This window comes from Peromyscus californicus, unplaced genomic scaffold (assembly GCF_007827085.1).
Source record: "Peromyscus californicus insignis strain IS unplaced genomic scaffold, ASM782708v3 Scaffold_17__1_contigs__length_78620276, whole genome shotgun sequence".
Lineage (NCBI taxonomy): Eukaryota > Metazoa > Chordata > Mammalia > Rodentia > Cricetidae > Peromyscus > Peromyscus californicus.
The window spans coordinates 21,568,297-21,583,737 of NW_026294469.1; the positions used below are offsets into that span (position 1 = coordinate 21,568,297).

The 15,441-nt window shown below is 56.5% G+C and overlaps 2 protein-coding genes across 7 annotated transcripts in view; one reads left to right on the top strand and one right to left on the bottom strand.

Annotated features, from left to right (window-relative positions):
- Nucleotides 1–4,331, top strand: part of Lims2 (LIM zinc finger domain containing 2) — a 37,223-nt gene extending 32,892 nt beyond the window's left edge. For all 6 annotated transcript variants that reach the window (XM_052741778.1, XM_052741772.1, XM_052741773.1 and 3 more), the window contains 5 exons: nucleotides 430–580; nucleotides 1,623–1,715; nucleotides 2,599–2,647; nucleotides 2,882–2,957; nucleotides 3,517–4,331. In XM_052741778.1, coding sequence (XP_052597738.1) covers nucleotides 430–580; nucleotides 1,623–1,715; nucleotides 2,599–2,647; nucleotides 2,882–2,957; nucleotides 3,517–3,664 — 517 coding nt within the window. In that variant the 3' untranslated portion in view covers nucleotides 3,665–4,331. The remainder of the gene's footprint in view (nucleotides 1–429; nucleotides 581–1,622; nucleotides 1,716–2,598; nucleotides 2,648–2,881; nucleotides 2,958–3,516) is intronic.
- Nucleotides 4,332–5,023: 692 nt separating this feature from the next.
- The window catches only part of Myo7b (myosin VIIB), a 74,693-nt gene continuing 64,275 nt past the window's right edge, over nucleotides 5,024–15,441 (bottom strand). The window contains exons 32-46 of the mRNA XM_052741769.1: nucleotides 14,991–15,154; nucleotides 13,894–14,075; nucleotides 13,127–13,257; nucleotides 12,808–12,965; nucleotides 12,220–12,373; nucleotides 11,587–11,742; nucleotides 10,489–10,594; nucleotides 8,803–8,916; nucleotides 8,422–8,509; nucleotides 7,963–8,069; nucleotides 7,402–7,587; nucleotides 7,071–7,187; nucleotides 6,202–6,285; nucleotides 5,961–6,080; nucleotides 5,024–5,594 (exon numbers count right to left, since the gene is read on the bottom strand). Coding sequence (XP_052597729.1) covers nucleotides 5,493–5,594; nucleotides 5,961–6,080; nucleotides 6,202–6,285; nucleotides 7,071–7,187; nucleotides 7,402–7,587; nucleotides 7,963–8,069; nucleotides 8,422–8,509; nucleotides 8,803–8,916; nucleotides 10,489–10,594; nucleotides 11,587–11,742; nucleotides 12,220–12,373; nucleotides 12,808–12,965; nucleotides 13,127–13,257; nucleotides 13,894–14,075; nucleotides 14,991–15,154 — 1,969 coding nt within the window. The 3' untranslated portion in view covers nucleotides 5,024–5,492. The remainder of the gene's footprint in view (nucleotides 5,595–5,960; nucleotides 6,081–6,201; nucleotides 6,286–7,070; nucleotides 7,188–7,401; nucleotides 7,588–7,962; nucleotides 8,070–8,421; nucleotides 8,510–8,802; nucleotides 8,917–10,488; nucleotides 10,595–11,586; nucleotides 11,743–12,219; nucleotides 12,374–12,807; nucleotides 12,966–13,126; nucleotides 13,258–13,893; nucleotides 14,076–14,990; nucleotides 15,155–15,441) is intronic.

The window sequence follows — 15,441 nt, forward strand, 5'->3', positions numbered from 1 at the left end:
TCTGTTCCCCTGGACTGCAGGACTCTGGTTGAGATATAATAGAGGAAAGAGTGGCGTGTGTAAAGTTGGTACTGGTGTTGAAAGAGGGGAGAAAGAGGAGAGAGAGAAGCTGACAATCTCCTACAGTCCCCTAGTATCCCTTCTGTCCTTGCCCCAGACACCCAGTCTGGTTTGGGGGGGTTGGGATGAGAAGAAACAGACCTTTCTCTCAAGAAACTAGCTGGACAGCACACAGGCATTTTCTGCAGGCCTGGGTGGGGATTCTGTGCCCTGGGGCCTGTCTGGGGTGCACACAGGAAGTCTCCAGAGATCAGAGCAAGCTGGCTCAGCCAGAGCAGGGGCCTCAGGCACAGGACCCGGGACCAGGGGTCGCAGTGGTCCTGCAGAAGGTCAGGGCTGCCCCTGAGGATACCCTGTGCTGTCTTCTAGGAAGGAGCTGACCTCCGAGGCCCGAGAGCTGAAGGGGGAGCTCTACTGCTTGCCTTGCCATGACAAGATGGGTGTCCCCATCTGTGGGGCCTGCCGCCGGCCAATTGAGGGCCGGGTGGTCAACGCACTGGGCAAGCAGTGGCATGTGGAGGTAAGCCTGTGAGCGGAATACAGATTCACGTGAAGAAGTGGCCCGGTTAACGGTCTGTCTGAACCTCATCCCAGGCCATGCCCTGGCCGGTCCCCTGTGAACACGTTTCTCTGAGGGCAACCTGTCCCTTGTTCTGGACAGGACCTCTATGGGAGCTAGGAGACTAGAGCCCACAGGCCATGGTCAGACAACCACACTCACCTTACCTCTTACCTCCCTTTGCAATCTGGAAGATCCTAGAGTCAGGTGTTAGGCACAGTCTGCCCAGAGCAACTTGTGGGGTGTGGACGAAAGGACCTGTTGGGTACACACCCCACACAGACAGAGAGCTGGTGGGCTCGTGAGTCAGCTCTTGCCCCCTCCCTGAGCACGAACAAACTTGGAAAGAACACTTGCTCCTCCTGTGGCCTGGCCATCTCTATGTCCATAAGCAGTGCTCAGGGGGCCTACTGAAAAAGGCTATGGGATGTGCTGCCCTGTCTTTGGGTATGGTGTGTCCTCACACACTCAAAAGGACAGTAGGTGGTTCTTAGACTCTCTGGGCTTGTGTGTGTGTGTGTGTGTGTGTGTGTGTGTGTGTGTGTGTGTGTGTGTGTGTGGCACAGGAGGTACCTACCAATACCAGGGCAGCTCCACCTATGTGGGCACGTGGTCTGTTTGCCAAGCAGGATCCCGGTGACCTAGGATATCGTTGTGATATGTTCAAGGACAAGGAGGAGGCTGGCAGTGTAGCTCAGATGGTAGAGTACTTGCATTATGTACACCAAGACCCGAGTTCAGTCCCCAGTACTGTGTCAAGGCAGGCATGGTGGAGCATCAGAAGTTCAATGTCACCCTTGACTACACAGTGGGTTTGAAAACATCCCGGGCTGCCTGAGACCTCGCCTTGAGAAAAGTAAAAACAGAAGGGTCAGTGGGTCCCTACAGCATCCATTATGGGTGCCAGTTCTTCTGCCCGGCTGTGAGCCTCGCCCCCTTCCCCCGTCCTCTGGGGTCCCTGGGGCAGCTCTGGTGTTGCTCAGCCATTCCTTCTTTCCTTCAGCACTTTGTCTGTGCCAAGTGCGAGAAGCCATTCCTGGGGCACAGGCACTACGAGAAGAAGGGTCTAGCCTACTGTGAGACCCACTATAACCAGGTACGGCCTGGGATGGATCCTGAAAAGACCCGGGGCTGGAGGGTGGTCAGGGGCCTCAGGACCCAGGGCTGGAGGGTGGTCGGGGGCCTTAGAAGACGGGGCTGGAGGGTTGTCGGGGCCTCAGGACCCAGGGCTGGAGGGTGGTCGGGGGCCTCAGGACCCAGGGCTGGAGGGTGGTCAGGGGCCTCAGGACCCAGGGCTGGACGGTGGTCGGGGCCTCAGGACCCAAGGCTGGAGGGTTGTCGGGGGCCTCAGGACCCAGGGCTGGAGGGTTGTCAGGGGCCTCAGGACCCAGGGCTGGAGGGTGGTCAGGGGCCTCAGGACCCAGGGCTGGAGGGTTGTCAGGGGCCTCAGGACCTTGAGAGAGCAGGAGTAGGGCTGTGATCAGACATCTCCATGTCCCTGTTGGAGAAGGTCCTGGGAAAGGCTATGGGCTCTGAGGGACAGTGTGTCCTCACATGCTGAAAAGCACAGCAAGATGCTTCCTAGGGTCTCTGGGCTTCTGGGTTTTCCTCTTATATGAGTGGGGGTGCTGCAGGCACCCCAGAGTCCACTGTGTGCACCAGAAGTCAGGCTTGGGTCCTGGCTTAGAGTCTTGAAGCCCGTGTGTAAGACATGTGAACAGCTGTCTGGATAGTGTCTTGATTTGATAGAATGCCATTGTGGCCCCAGAGGCTGATGGGATGAGGTCCCACCCTGGCCCTCAGTCTTGCAGGAGGACTTCAGTAGGATGCATCGATGGGGAGCAATGGGAGCTTTGGGGAGCAATGTCTCAACCTGTGGCCCTTCCCGGGGAGTGCTTCTAGCGGGCTGGGCGTCCTCAGAAAGGACTCAGGGGGTTGTTATGCTTGTGGGCGGCACTGAGGGCTTGCTTTGTCCACAGCTCTTTGGGGATGTCTGCTACAACTGCAGTCACGTGATTGAGGGTGATGGTGAGGCCTCTGTTCCCAAACCCCTTCCTCCCTTGCTTTCTCCTGGTGGTGGGAGGGGCTGGTGGGGTGGTGGTGGGTGGGAGGGGTCGTGGGTTGGGGGGATGGTGGTGGTGGTGGTGGGTGGGTGGAGGGGAGGTTGTCCCACAGCTGCAGGTCCATCTGGCTCTGGTTTTGCACAGCTGGGCCTGCAGCTGGCTTGGGTGGGGCTTGCTAATCCCACATCTGGCCCCACAGTGGTGTCAGCCCTCGGCAAAGCCTGGTGCGTGAACTGCTTCTCCTGTTCCACCTGCAGCATGAAGCTCACTCTGAAGTGAGTAGTGGTGGGGGGGCACTTTGCAGCCCTGACTTTCCAGCCTGTTTTCCCTGAACTTCCGGCGGCGTCAGGCAAGCCCTGGGCGTGTGCGAGGCAGGGCCAGGCCAGGCAGATGAGGGAGACCAGGGATCCCAGAGAGCGATGAAGGACGCAGTTACACGCTTACAAGAACCCTGGGCTTTGGTGGAGGACATTCTGGCTCAGGGAACAGTATATGTAAAGGCAAGCTGTCTGGTGGCTGGCTCTCTCCTGAAGACTAGAAGGGTATGGGGTGACTGGAACTGTGAGGTGAGGTGGGCTCAAGCTTCCAAGAGCAGCAGAGAGCCAAAGAGTGTTCTGGAGAGAAGCCTCTATGAGGGAAGGGAGACTAGAGGTTCATCTCCTCTTCCCCAGTGCCCTTTGGCTAACATCTTACCCCGGGGCCTGGTTTGCTGGCTATGGCAGGCTGGGGTGAGAGGGCAGAGGACTGGCAGCGGAGGGAATCTTGCTCTGCCTCTGGCGACTGTCTGGGGTCAGGGTGGGTAGGGCACAGACTGCTGGGGTTTTCTGTCTGCAGGAACAAGTTTGTGGAGTTCGATATGAAGCCTGTGTGTAAAAGGTGCTATGAAAGGTTCCCCCTGGAGCTGAAGAAGAGGCTGAAGAAGCTGTCTGACATGACCTCACGCAAGGCCCAGCCCAAGTCTGTGGACATCAACTCCGTCTGAAGGTCCTCGGCCTCCATTCGCCTGCCTGCTGAACCTTTGCCCTCCCCCTCCTCCCCCAATTCCTGCTGGCTGCCTCCCCCTTCCACTCCATCCCAGGCCCCTCCCTCTGGGATGTCACCCTTTCTGTCCCCAGTCTACCTTGGGCTATGTAGTACTTTCTTCTATTGCTGAGACCTGGCCCAGCCTCATAGGCATTTCCTCCTATACCCACAACCTCCAGGGACAGGAACCAACTGGGGTCAGGATTATCTGCCATTTGCTCGGCCCAAAGATCCCAGCCTGACACCGGTCCTTTCCGTTCTCCTGGGAGAGCTTCAGTCTCAGAGAGACCCTTGGGCTTGGCTGGGAAGCTGTCCCAGCCCTAGGGCCAGCACCATGCACATGGAGGCTTCTGGAGTGGGGGTGGGGCGGCCCTCCAGTTATTCAACCACATTATGTCCGTGTGTGCTCACACTGCATCAGCGAATCCAGCCACCTCTGGGATGAACCAGCTGGAGGGCTGAGATGCCCATTTCCTTCACTACTCAGGAGGAGACCTTGCAGAAAGCTTCTGGGTTGCCCACCAAGGCCGGGGTCCCACTTCCAGGGGGCACATTGCCTAAGCCAGCTCAGACCTGCAAGGGATCATCACATACTTGCACAATGAAGGCTGATTTGCACACTGGGAGTGCCTGTGTGATTTGTGGGAGGGATGGAGGAGGTGGTGTAGAGCTGCCCCTGCTGGGGATGATCAACACTCAGAGACGACCCCCTCTCCCCTAGACAGGCAAACCAGAGAGTTTCAGGTTTCCCAGGTTGGCTGCCACCAGGATTTATAAACGAAACCAGCCAGGACTCCTCAGGCACGGTGGCAGCGGCCGGCCATGTCAGCCAACTTGGTCAGTGTATGGTGGTGGTGGTGGTGTGTCTTAGAGCCTGTCAGTTGGACAGGTCTCCAAAGCCCTGTGTACTGACATTGACGTGTGCTTTCCACCTGGCCTTCCTGGGAGCACAGCAGGCATCCTTGGTGACCCACAAGGAAGGAAAAAAAGCCTGTGCAGAGGGCCCAGGAAGCAAGGTCTCCAGGGACACCCTCTCCCCAGGCTGAGAACAAGAAAGAAGAGAGAGAGGTGGAGGGAGTGGAGGGGGGGCGGTTGTGGAAGAAGGAGGAAAAGAAGATGAAGTCATGCCTGGAGAGTATGGTTGTCGTCTGGGGCAGGGGACCAGATCCCACATTTATTTACCCCAGGGACTCTTGAGGAGTGAGGGATGAGAGACTTAGGTAGAAATAAAGAGGGGAGAGAAACAGAGAGAAACACAGGATCCAGCCTCGAGTGGGCCTGGATCCTTATCAGTCGGCCCAGAACTTTATTCCAAAGGGCTTTTTATAACAATGTCAAAGAACCTCCCCCTAGCCAGGTACAGCCAAGTGTAGACCCTTCCAAACAGCTGGTACTCAGGCCTGTGATCAAATCATCCTCTCATGCCGTCCTGCTGGGTAAAGGCACTAGGAAGCCTAGATGGGCTCCCACAATCTGGTTTTGGGAAGAGTCACGGTACCCTTTGCTTTATCTGGATTAGACCCTCTGGTGGGTAGAGAGCCGCCCCCACCCCCAGATTGGAGGCTGCCCGCCTGGCACCCACCCTTCCCCTCAGAGACACACACTCCCTCCTGTTGGGTGAATTTTTATTGTGAATTCAGGGGGGGGCTGCCAATCACCTGCCAGGAGGCTTGAGACCTTCCTTGGCCTCTGCAGTGAACACCCGGGGAGGGGGTGGGGGTGGTGATCTGGTGTGCTGAGAAGGGGATGGAAGCCCGGCCTGGAGGGCTGTGGGCAGATGGGACCTGTTAGGGGTTGGCCAGGGCGGGGGCCCTGGAGCCTCGCTGTTTGTTCACCGCACTCATGAGCTGCTGGACGTATGAGGTCAGCAGGTCATCCATCTTGTAGCCCTAGACAGGACAGGGTGGGGTCAGAGGCTGTGGGTGCAGAGAGAGCATTGGGGCAACGTGGTGGAACAGAAGGAGAGGAGGAACGCAAGCTCCCCCGTGCTGGGCTTTGCTTGCTCTGGTGGGGCTGAGTCCCACCCTCTCCCCAGAGGGAGCTGGGATGGTCCAGAGTCAGCTTAGTCTTTGGACGTGACCGCTGGCTGCCAGCCTTGGGGATGCATCTAACCTCCCCGCAGGCCTTGGCTGGCTTCGCCTGGTCCTGGGCAAGCACTCTCTCTTGGTGAGTAACTTCCAGGTGGAGAGGGGTCATGAGAACACACCAGCATCTCCAGGCGCTGCGTAGGGGTGGGGGGTGGGGCCCGTGCTCACCAGAGAGGTCTCGCACAGCAGCCGGCTGCCCTGGCCCAGGCTGCCCAGGGCCATGTGGAAGTACGTGCTGCCGCTACTCCAGCTGGAGATCTTGGTGAAAGGGTAGGTGTTCAGCAGTTCCTGGGGACAGAGAGGCCATTGGCAGGAGGCCAGGCTTCAGGGGAGGGGCAGGCAGGAAGGCAGGCATCCCACCCCAGACTGGGTGACGGCGGTGCTGCGGGCACAGCCCCTGGTGCTCTACCTTGGTCTTGGGGTGGATGAGTAGCAACCCATGTCTGTTGATGGCGATGAGGAGGATGTCTGGGTAGGAAGGCTCAGAGGTTTGCTGCGGAGGGAGAAGGCACAATGGTCGCAGACAAGCCTAGGGGGTCAGGGGACCACTTTCTATTCGTATGTGTGTTCATGTGTATACAGGGTGGGTATACGTGTGCATGTGCGTGGTCTGTGCACACGTGTGCCTGTGTGTGGAGGTCAGAGGTCAATCGTGGGTGTCATTCCTCAGGGTGCCATTGTTTTTTAAACATGTATTTATTTGCGTGTGTCTGCATTGGCACATGTGTGAGTGGAGGTCAGTGGACAGTTGTGGGAGTCAATTCCCTCTTTCCACCATGTGGGGTCCTAGGAATTGAACTCAGGTCATCAGACTTGGGTGACAATTGCCTTAACCCACAGAGCCATCTCACTGGCTGTTTGTATGTAAGTATATATGTATGTATATATGTATTGTATGTGTGTGTGTTTGTATGTATATATGTTTGCGACATGGTCTCTCACAGTCCTGGAGCTCATCGAGTAGGCTAGGCCGGCTGGCCAGGGAATCCTGGGGGTCCCCTTCTCCGTCCCCCCAGCACTAGGGTTACTAGCAGGCAGCAGCATGGCCAGCTTTGTTATTGTTGTGTTTCGACATGAGTCCTGAGGATCAAACTCAGGTCCTTATGTTGGCAAGGCCAACACTTTGTCAACGGAGACATCTCCTCAGCTCCTGGGTAGCCACTTTTTAAATGCTCACTAGGGCTACAGTTAGAACACACACGCTCTGTCGTAAGCACTGAGGACTCCGCTGAATGGGGCCTGGATGGCAGCAGGGGCTGGGTGTGGATCAAGGCCTACCTTCACCTCAAAGAAGGAAGACCCAAAGGTAGGCCAGCGGTAGATCCACTTCAGGAAGTCCACCTTGGCCTCTGCCACTGTCTTGTGTTTGTGCTTGTCACATTCCACAAGGAGGCTCTGATGGAAAAGAGGGTCACTGAGGACCTGGGCCGGCTGCCCTGACCAGATGGGGCCCTCCATATAGGGCGTGGACACCCAGGGGCTCTGAGACTCAGGCCAAAGCAATGCCCACCTATCTGGAAATCCTGACAGGGCAGGGAAAGCCCACGTGCAGGCAGCCCACGTCTGAAGCCAACCAGCCCGCCCAACCCAGTCAGACCCTGTCAAGGACCTTTTTCCACTCCTCTGAGGACATCAGTCGCGTGAGGTTCTGAGGCACCAGTTCCTTCAGGATTTTTGAGACACTAGCCAGTTGAGACCTGTCACTGCCAAACTGGACTCTATAGATGAGGCCTGCCAGGTGGATAACGTCTTCCCGGGAGCACTTGTGGAACCCTCGAAGGTACTTGGGTAGCTCCTGAGTGGCAGACACACTGGGTCTTAGGTGACAGGACCCTGGAGTGGGCAAAGGCTGAGGACCTCGGGGGAGAGTTTCTGGCCAGCAGAGAGACCTAAGTGAGGGCTCCCTGGCATTGTGCTGTGGTGGACGTGATGTTGTCCTTCCAAGCTGCAAGCTGGTGTGTCAAGTTCAGCCTTCTGCGTGCTCTCCCTCCCCAGCTCACACTGTAGACCTTGTCCCCAGAACCCTCAGGGTCTTGGCCTGCTCACCTCATTGCAAGTGCCTAGGGCAAGAGAGTTCCTCCCTGCCCCCTTCCTCTCCCATGTCTCAGGACAGATTTGGGATAGGATGGCAATGGCCCTTGTGACTTCAAGAGGGCCGCCTGATGGGTACCTGGTGGTAGTGGAGTATGGTGTCTGCGTTCACATCCTTCCCGGGGGTCACGTTGAGCCACAGTTTCCGCATGAACAACACCTGGTAGGGAAGTGTCATGGTGGCCCCTGGAAGAGGGGTGGCAGTGGGCACTGAGCCTATCCCAGCAGGCTCCAGAGACTCAGTCCTGAAGAGAACACACCTAGCCTTCATGACTCTTGGCCTGGAAGGCCTGTGCCCTTCCTCTCCCTGGCTCCTGACTCATCTTCATCAAGCAGTGTAGGGTTGCCTCCAGAAATGTCCCTGGGCCCCCACCCCCACTGCCATGAGGCGGGGCTCTGGGGTACCTCTCTCACCCTGCCGGGAGTTAGCCATTTGCATGTCTAGGGAACATGGGGGTGAGGGAGAGTAGATGGATGGGTCCGGAACCATGCCAGTGATTCAGCAAGCAGCCACCCCCTCCACAGAGATGCCCCTCACCTTCTTTCTGAGGCCTGTTCTTCTTCACCCAGTCAGATACCTGCCTCAAGCTGTCAAAAAAGAAGTCTCCCTCCTTCAGGCTGATGACCTGAGGGAAGAGGCAGAGGCAGGTATGGCGGCTTCTGGAGCGTATAATCCGGGGAGACCCAGTGGAGCTGGATCTAGAAACTCTGTGTTTTGGCTGGGTGGGCTAGGGGCTCACTGGGGTTGACCAGCAGGGGGTGGGACCGCAAGACTCCACCCCGTTCATCCCCATAGCCCCAACTGTGCACTGAAGGGCATGGCTAGCAGTGTTCTGGGCAGGCTGAGGTCTGCTGGTCACGGGAGGCCTCCTCAGGCAAGAGGATCTTGCTCTACTCCTTGGCCTACCAAGCTGCTCACCTTGTCTGTGATCTTGATGAAGAGACTGCAGCCATCTAAGGAGGCCAGCTGCAGCCGAGTGGCGATGCTCTCACATAGGTCTCTCACCCGGCTGTTGCTGCCTACCTCCATTGTCTGCACAGAGAGATAGCAGGTGAGGCCCAGGTCCCAGCTTGGGCAAGAAGGCTTCCCAAACCACTGCTCTGGGGTATGTCCTCCTGTACGTGTGTGCGTGCGCGTGTGTGTGTTTGTGTGTGAGAGAGTGTGTTCGTGCGTGCATGTGTATGTGTGTGTGCGCGCGCGCATATCCATGTTCATATGGGTATGTGCACATGTGGGTGTATGTGCATTTGTGTACATATGATTGTGAAGGCCAGGGGTGAACCTCAGGTGTCTTTTTTTCCTTCCTTCTTTCCTTCCTTCCTTCCTTCCTTCCTTCCTTCCTTCCTTCCTTCCTTCCTTCCTTCCTTCTTTCCTTCCTTCTTTCCTCCCTCCCTCCCTCCCTCTCTCCCTCCCTCCTTTCCTCCCTTCCTTTCTTCCTTTCTTTTGAGATGGGGTTTCTCTGTGTAGCCCTGGCTGTCCTGGAACCCACTCTGTAGACCAGGCTGGCCTTGAACTCAGATTCACCTGCCTCTGCCTCCCAAGTGCTGGGATTAAAGGCATGTGCCAGTATACCTTTAAAGTCACTCAAGTGTCTTTCTTAATTGTTTCCCACATTTTTTTTTTTAAAGACAGGGTCTCTCACTGAATGTGGAACTCATCCATTTGGCTAAGGTGACTGGCCAGTAAGCTCCAGGGAGTCTCTACCTCCCGGTGCTATGGAGCCCAGCTTTTACTCAAGGTCAGGGATCTGAACCAGAGTCTCCCTGTTTGTGTGGCAAGCACTTCAATGACTGAACCATCACCCTGGGCCTGCTTTTGTTATCTATAAGCCTTGGGCTGGCCATTGTCTGTCTGGAGAAGGACAGGCCCCAGAAAACCACCCACATATCATACTGCTTGGTAACAACTCTTACTGTCCTGGGCCCAGGCTAGACCCAGGAGGTCTGGCCCTTTGGACCTGTATTGTGATCCTGTAGCCAGACTATGGGAACTTTCACTGTAGGGACTTAACTATACTCAAGTCACAGATGCTCATGTGGCATGGGGGAGAGTGTGAGGGTGGCCTTGGTCACATTCTACTTTGACGCTTCTTTATCACAGCTGGGGCCCAGTGGTTACCTACCTCCTGCCTCTCCCTTCTGACACCTCAAACCTCCAGGGCAAGCTCTAGGCCAAAGGCCCATGGCTATACTCACCATAGATGCCTCCAGGGGCCCACAAGCCCCAGGATTCAGCCTTGCTGCTCAGCCCTCTGGCTTTCCTTCCCTTTCCTCCTTGGCCTAGAATCTTAACTCATACCTTTGGAATAGTTCCCTCTTCTGATCTCACTGGTAGTCCCCGCCCACCTCCCATGGCACCTTAACTCAGTCTGCTGCTCCCCATGCTGGCTTGGAGTATGGAGGCAGGCATGCTAGCACAGATGTGGGTAGTGAGCGGGGGTGGGGGGTGGGGTAGGGGGTGGGGGAAATGGGAGGGGTGAGAAAGTCCCTTTGGAACCTAGAAATGGATCTATTTAAATGAACAAAGAGCATACTGGCATGGTGAGAATGTGTCCTGCAGCCTTCTGAGGCCTGAGGTTCACTGTATACCAGGCTGGGCACTCACCTCACTGGTGTCATTGGGGAGGTAGACCTCATGGCATAGTTTGGACACATTCTGTTCAGCAGCCTTCACCTCTATGTGATGTGGGGGCTGCTTCCGAGGTCCCATCCTGAGGAGGACAGCCACAGTGACACTCCTTTCATTCCTGTACCCACCCCAACCACCAATCTACATCAAGGCATTCAGTCTGGTGCTGGAAGCAAGGACCCTCACTGACCAGTGCAGGGGGGCAGGTGGGTTCCTGATCCTCAGACTTCCTAGGGTTTGTCTCTGCCCGGTAAGCTCTGCATGTGACCCTGGGATAAAGATGAGCCTAGTCCCACCTACCTTCAAGAAGGCTGGGGACACATGGGCTCCCTAGCAATACCAGGGACTGTTGGCTATGGTGTTATGGACAGGAGTGTTCTTGTGTTCACAGGTCAGGGGATTGAGCAGGGGGTGGGGACTCCAGCATGGCCCTTCAAAGGATGCTACTTCCTCCATGTTTGCAATTATGTGTGGCCATTCACACTCACTGTCAGCCCACATTCATCATGGTCAAGGCCAAGGCAGAGAAGGCAGGAGACTCCAAGGGACAGGGGAAAGTGTGGACACCCTGGCCTTATGTTTGAAATGAAGCACGGGCCAAGGAAGGTTGAGTTTGTCGCCAGGACATATCCATGGCGAGAGGAAGAGAGTCATCTTTATTGAGCAGCTACTAAGTGCCTGCATGAATATGCCAAATTCACTGTCACTCTAAGGTTAATGGGGATTGGCAGAGCCCTATAGGAAGACCCTCTTGATGATAGTAGGGAGGAAGGAGATGGTATAGGGGTTAAGAAAGACAGTCCTTTGACCTCAGTCACCCTGGGCTAGACCAAGATGCCTCGGTCATGCTGGGACATCAGTTGACTCTTCTATGTTCTGAGTGGGCAGACATGGGGCAGGGGAGCCGTGGATAAGATGCCTATTGATGCTGATAGAAGCATCTCTGAGCACCCAGGCCTCCCCGGGACCCTCCTGAGCCTCCTGCCCCTTCCTCCATCTGGTCCCATCTTCCTGGCAGGGGACCTGAGGTCACACAGAGCCTGTGCTCTCCGGGTTGCAAGGCAGCAGGCCTACCTCAGAACCCTGTGGAGCCTGCGGCTGCAGTCGGGAGCCAGTGGTTTCTTCCTCCGGGAGTCTATGAACTTCTGAGCATGGGGCAGCAGCGTTTTGCCTGGCGGGAAGAGGCCCGTGAAGAGCCATAGCAGCTGCCAGGCTCGCTCTTCGCTGTACCTGTGGGGTAGCTCCCGTCAGGGGTAGGGCTCTGTGCTGTGCCCGGGCCAACCAGATACTTCAGAAGCAGAGATGGAACACTGGGCCTGTGGATTTGGGCGCTTCCATGGGGAGGGGAGGGGGACACAGTACACACCAAGGCTACGTTATGCCAGCCTGCAGTCCAGCCGCCCAGTGCAACAGGGCACTTTCATGCCCTGAGGACAAGACAGACACTACTGTCCACTTTACGGAAATGGGTTCAGAGAGGCCACAGCCTGCCCAGGTCACACAGGAAAAGGATGGCGGTGGGCAGGGTGCAGGGCAGGGCTGTCCCTTCTTCATCAACCGTCATCAGATACTAGCAGAGCCCACAGGGCCCTGGACCTCTCATGGCTGCTTTGGCTGCTGGGCATGGATCCAGACCTACGTGTGACTGTGTGCCCCTGGCAGAGGCCTAGTCCGGAGCCTAGGGCAGGAGGCTACACCTTGGCAGACCTGATGGAGTTGTGTGTCAACTGCTTCAGGATCTGGCAGTAGAGTTCATCCTGAAGGGCCGGGTCCTGCTGGGCTAACGAGAACATCTGATCTGTGAGCTCCAGGCTGTGCCACGACTGCCGGGAAGGGTAGTCGCCTGTGTACTTGAGAATGGGTGTGACTGTGAAGGAGAACAGTACCCTGGCCCAATGCTGCCCCGGGGCCCAGGCTCAACCCTGAACCAAGCTGCTCACTGACCCCCTCAACCATGTTCACACTGACCTCTGAACCAAGTCCCAAATTGACCTCTGGACCAGTGCACACTCTAAACTCTGATCCAGGCTCACACTGACCCCTGAATCAAGCCCCTCACTGGCCCTTGGCCCAGGCTCACACTGGCCCCCAAGCTGGGACCACCCCGTACGGACGCTTTTCTCCAGGCCCTTTACTGAGCCTCAGAAATTCTTGCAGGGAGCCGAGTATTGGCTCTGCAAGGTGCTTTCTCACATGAGGCCTGACCCCTCACAGGTAGCTGTGGGTCTGGAAGGGACCCAGGCGGGTATGTCTGTAGGCTTGCCTGCAGCTAGGGTAGGCCGACGGGAAGGATATCAAGGAAGATCTGGCAGGCTGCATCCCGAAGTTTAGCTTTGTCGTGGACACATTTGAGCAGTGGCTGGCGCAGTGGCTCTGGGGAGTAGGCCCACAGGTGGCCTCGGCTGCGGGCCATAGGCATCGTGGCCCTGCTGATGGTCTCCTTATCTGGGGTCCTGCCAGAGACAGAGCCGCTGTAAGGGCCTGTGCTGAGGCGTTCTCTGCCCCTGTTTGGCCTCTCGCGGTGGCTGCTGCCTTCCTTTCCTCGTACCATGTACCATGGCTGTGCACCCGCCACCCCAGCCTTTTGGCAGCCACTGGAGTGGGAAGAACGCACCTGAAGAACTGGTAGGCGAACTCCTCCAGGGTGTATGGTGACTCTGTGGGCTGCTCCTCAGGCAGTGGCTCTGCAGCCCGCCCCTCCTGGACTGCCAGCTTCCGTTTCTCTGGTGACATGGCCAGCAAGCTCTGCAGGGGGCAGGCCCATGGTTACCCAGGAGCCACTGCCCTCAAGGCTCTTCCCTCAGTGAGTGGCGTGCGGTCAGAACCCAGGGGTGATAGGCCTTCGCCGACTATGTGGCCAAGTGGATTGGACCCCTCGAAGACGTTCCTTTTCTTTAGCTAGATTAGCGTCAATAGCTGTGGAGTTTGGTTCACCCTGCTCTCAGGGTGTGGCCATTCGGGGTCTCACAACCCATGGCTCTCTTTCCCTAGGACATTTCTGCTCAGGGATTTAGGAGCTGCTGTGGATGGCAACCTTGAGTTGCAGGCCTATCTCTGCTTCCCAAAGGACAGCTCTTGGGGTTGGCACAGGGGTATCCTTGGGGCAGGGGGATGATGTGGACACCCTGAGATGTGTCCCCAGGACATTTCCTTGGCGAGAGGAAGAGAACAACCTTCACTGAGCACCTACTAAGTGCCTGCATACATATGTCAACTTGGCCATTACTCAGGATTAAAGGGGATTGTTGGAACCGCGCTAATAATGCCCATGTGATCCTTCTGGATTTCTAAAAGGAAGATGGTGAGCGAGGGTCCCAGGTTGAGCATCCCAGGAGCCTGCTCACAGTGCCCCAGCTGATCAGAGATGTACGTGTGACATACCAGCAGCTGGGCTGAGGGCTTGGTGACCGAGGGGATGATGTACAGGCAGGCCACGGGCACCAGCCCGGTCTTGCCTGTTCTGTCATTCTGGCCTGGGATCCAGTTCTCTGAGGCCAACAGTCCTTGTTTCTTGGTCAGGATCAGTAAGTCCCCTTTCTTGAAGGGCAGGAGGGTGGCATCATCTGCTGGTCCCGGTCACAGAGAGAGAGAGAGAGACAAGAATGCCACATTTGCTGGAGATCTCCAAAGTCCCCAGACTACACTGGCATTTCAGAGATGGTATCCTTTGGCATATGGAGAAACTGAGGCACAGAACCATGGGTCCAAGGCCACTCTGAGGGGATGGTGTAGAAATGTCACCTGATTGCCTTGAGCAGGCAGGGCATGGGAATTCTCACTGCGCCCCCAGCCTAATAGACTTCTGGAGCCTGACTAGGAGGAGCTGGGTAGGGACTGGGCAGGAGACAGAGCTCACAGCCGGTGGTTTACATGCCTGGACAGAGTGCTATGTGGCCTGACCTCTGAGCCCATGTGCAAATCTGTAAGCCTCTGATGCTATTTCCTAGATGACCATGAGGACTAATGGGGTAACAGGGCTACCCTCTCTGGCCCAATGTTCCTCACAGAGTTTAAGGGTTCCTACGGAGAGCCCTTTCATCTGATTTCCAGCCAGTTTGCCTACAGTGGAATCAGTCTCTATGGCTGAGGTCTTGGAGCCTAATGCTGGCCTATAGGTTCCAGCCCAGCTTTCACTGGAGTAAGAGCTTTCGGGAAAGCTGTGTGGTGCTGGGTGAACGATCCCCTCTCTGAGCCTCTGGTCTGGTGTCTGTAAAATGGGATAATGGGATGGTTGTGGAGATGGTGTGTAAGTCCCTCCAGGTATGAGTTAACCTTGCTAATGATTGAAAGTATTGGCGGCCTTGGTGGGGTGTATGTGTAAGACCTCCTCCTTTATCCCCTTCAGATGGGGACCTTGCTGGCCCCATAATATGGATACTTATGTCTCTAAGCCTTGCTTTGGGTCTCGTGGATATGAGAAAGCCATCCTTCTCCACTAGTCCCATAAGCTGCCACCCCTTCCCTTTCCCAGTGGGCACCTGTGGCCTTCCTGTCCTGCAGGGCCATGGCGAACACAGACCTCTCCTTCAAGCCTCCCAGGAACAAGGCCACCAGCTCTGCAATGGCCACGCTGCTGGGGGAGACGAACTCATACTCTTCATGCAGTGTGGACAGGAGCAGTTTCTGCCCACCTGGGGCCTCCCTGAGGGCACAAAGCGTGCAGTGTGACCAGGAGCCTGCCCTGTTCTCTCTCGTTTCACCCCCGGGCAGCCTTTGAGAAGGTGACAATTCCATTGCTACATATGGGAAAGCAAGGGACTCCTCAGGGTCCTTGAAAGAGCTTGGTCTGAGTCCAGGTTGGCCCGAGTCCCAGGCAGCACCTTAGATGATGGACAAGTGGCCAGCAGATCTCTGGGTCTCAGAGGCAGGTATGCCACTCCCCTGCATGTATGGCTGCTCTGAGCAGGTGATGAGGAACATCACACAGAT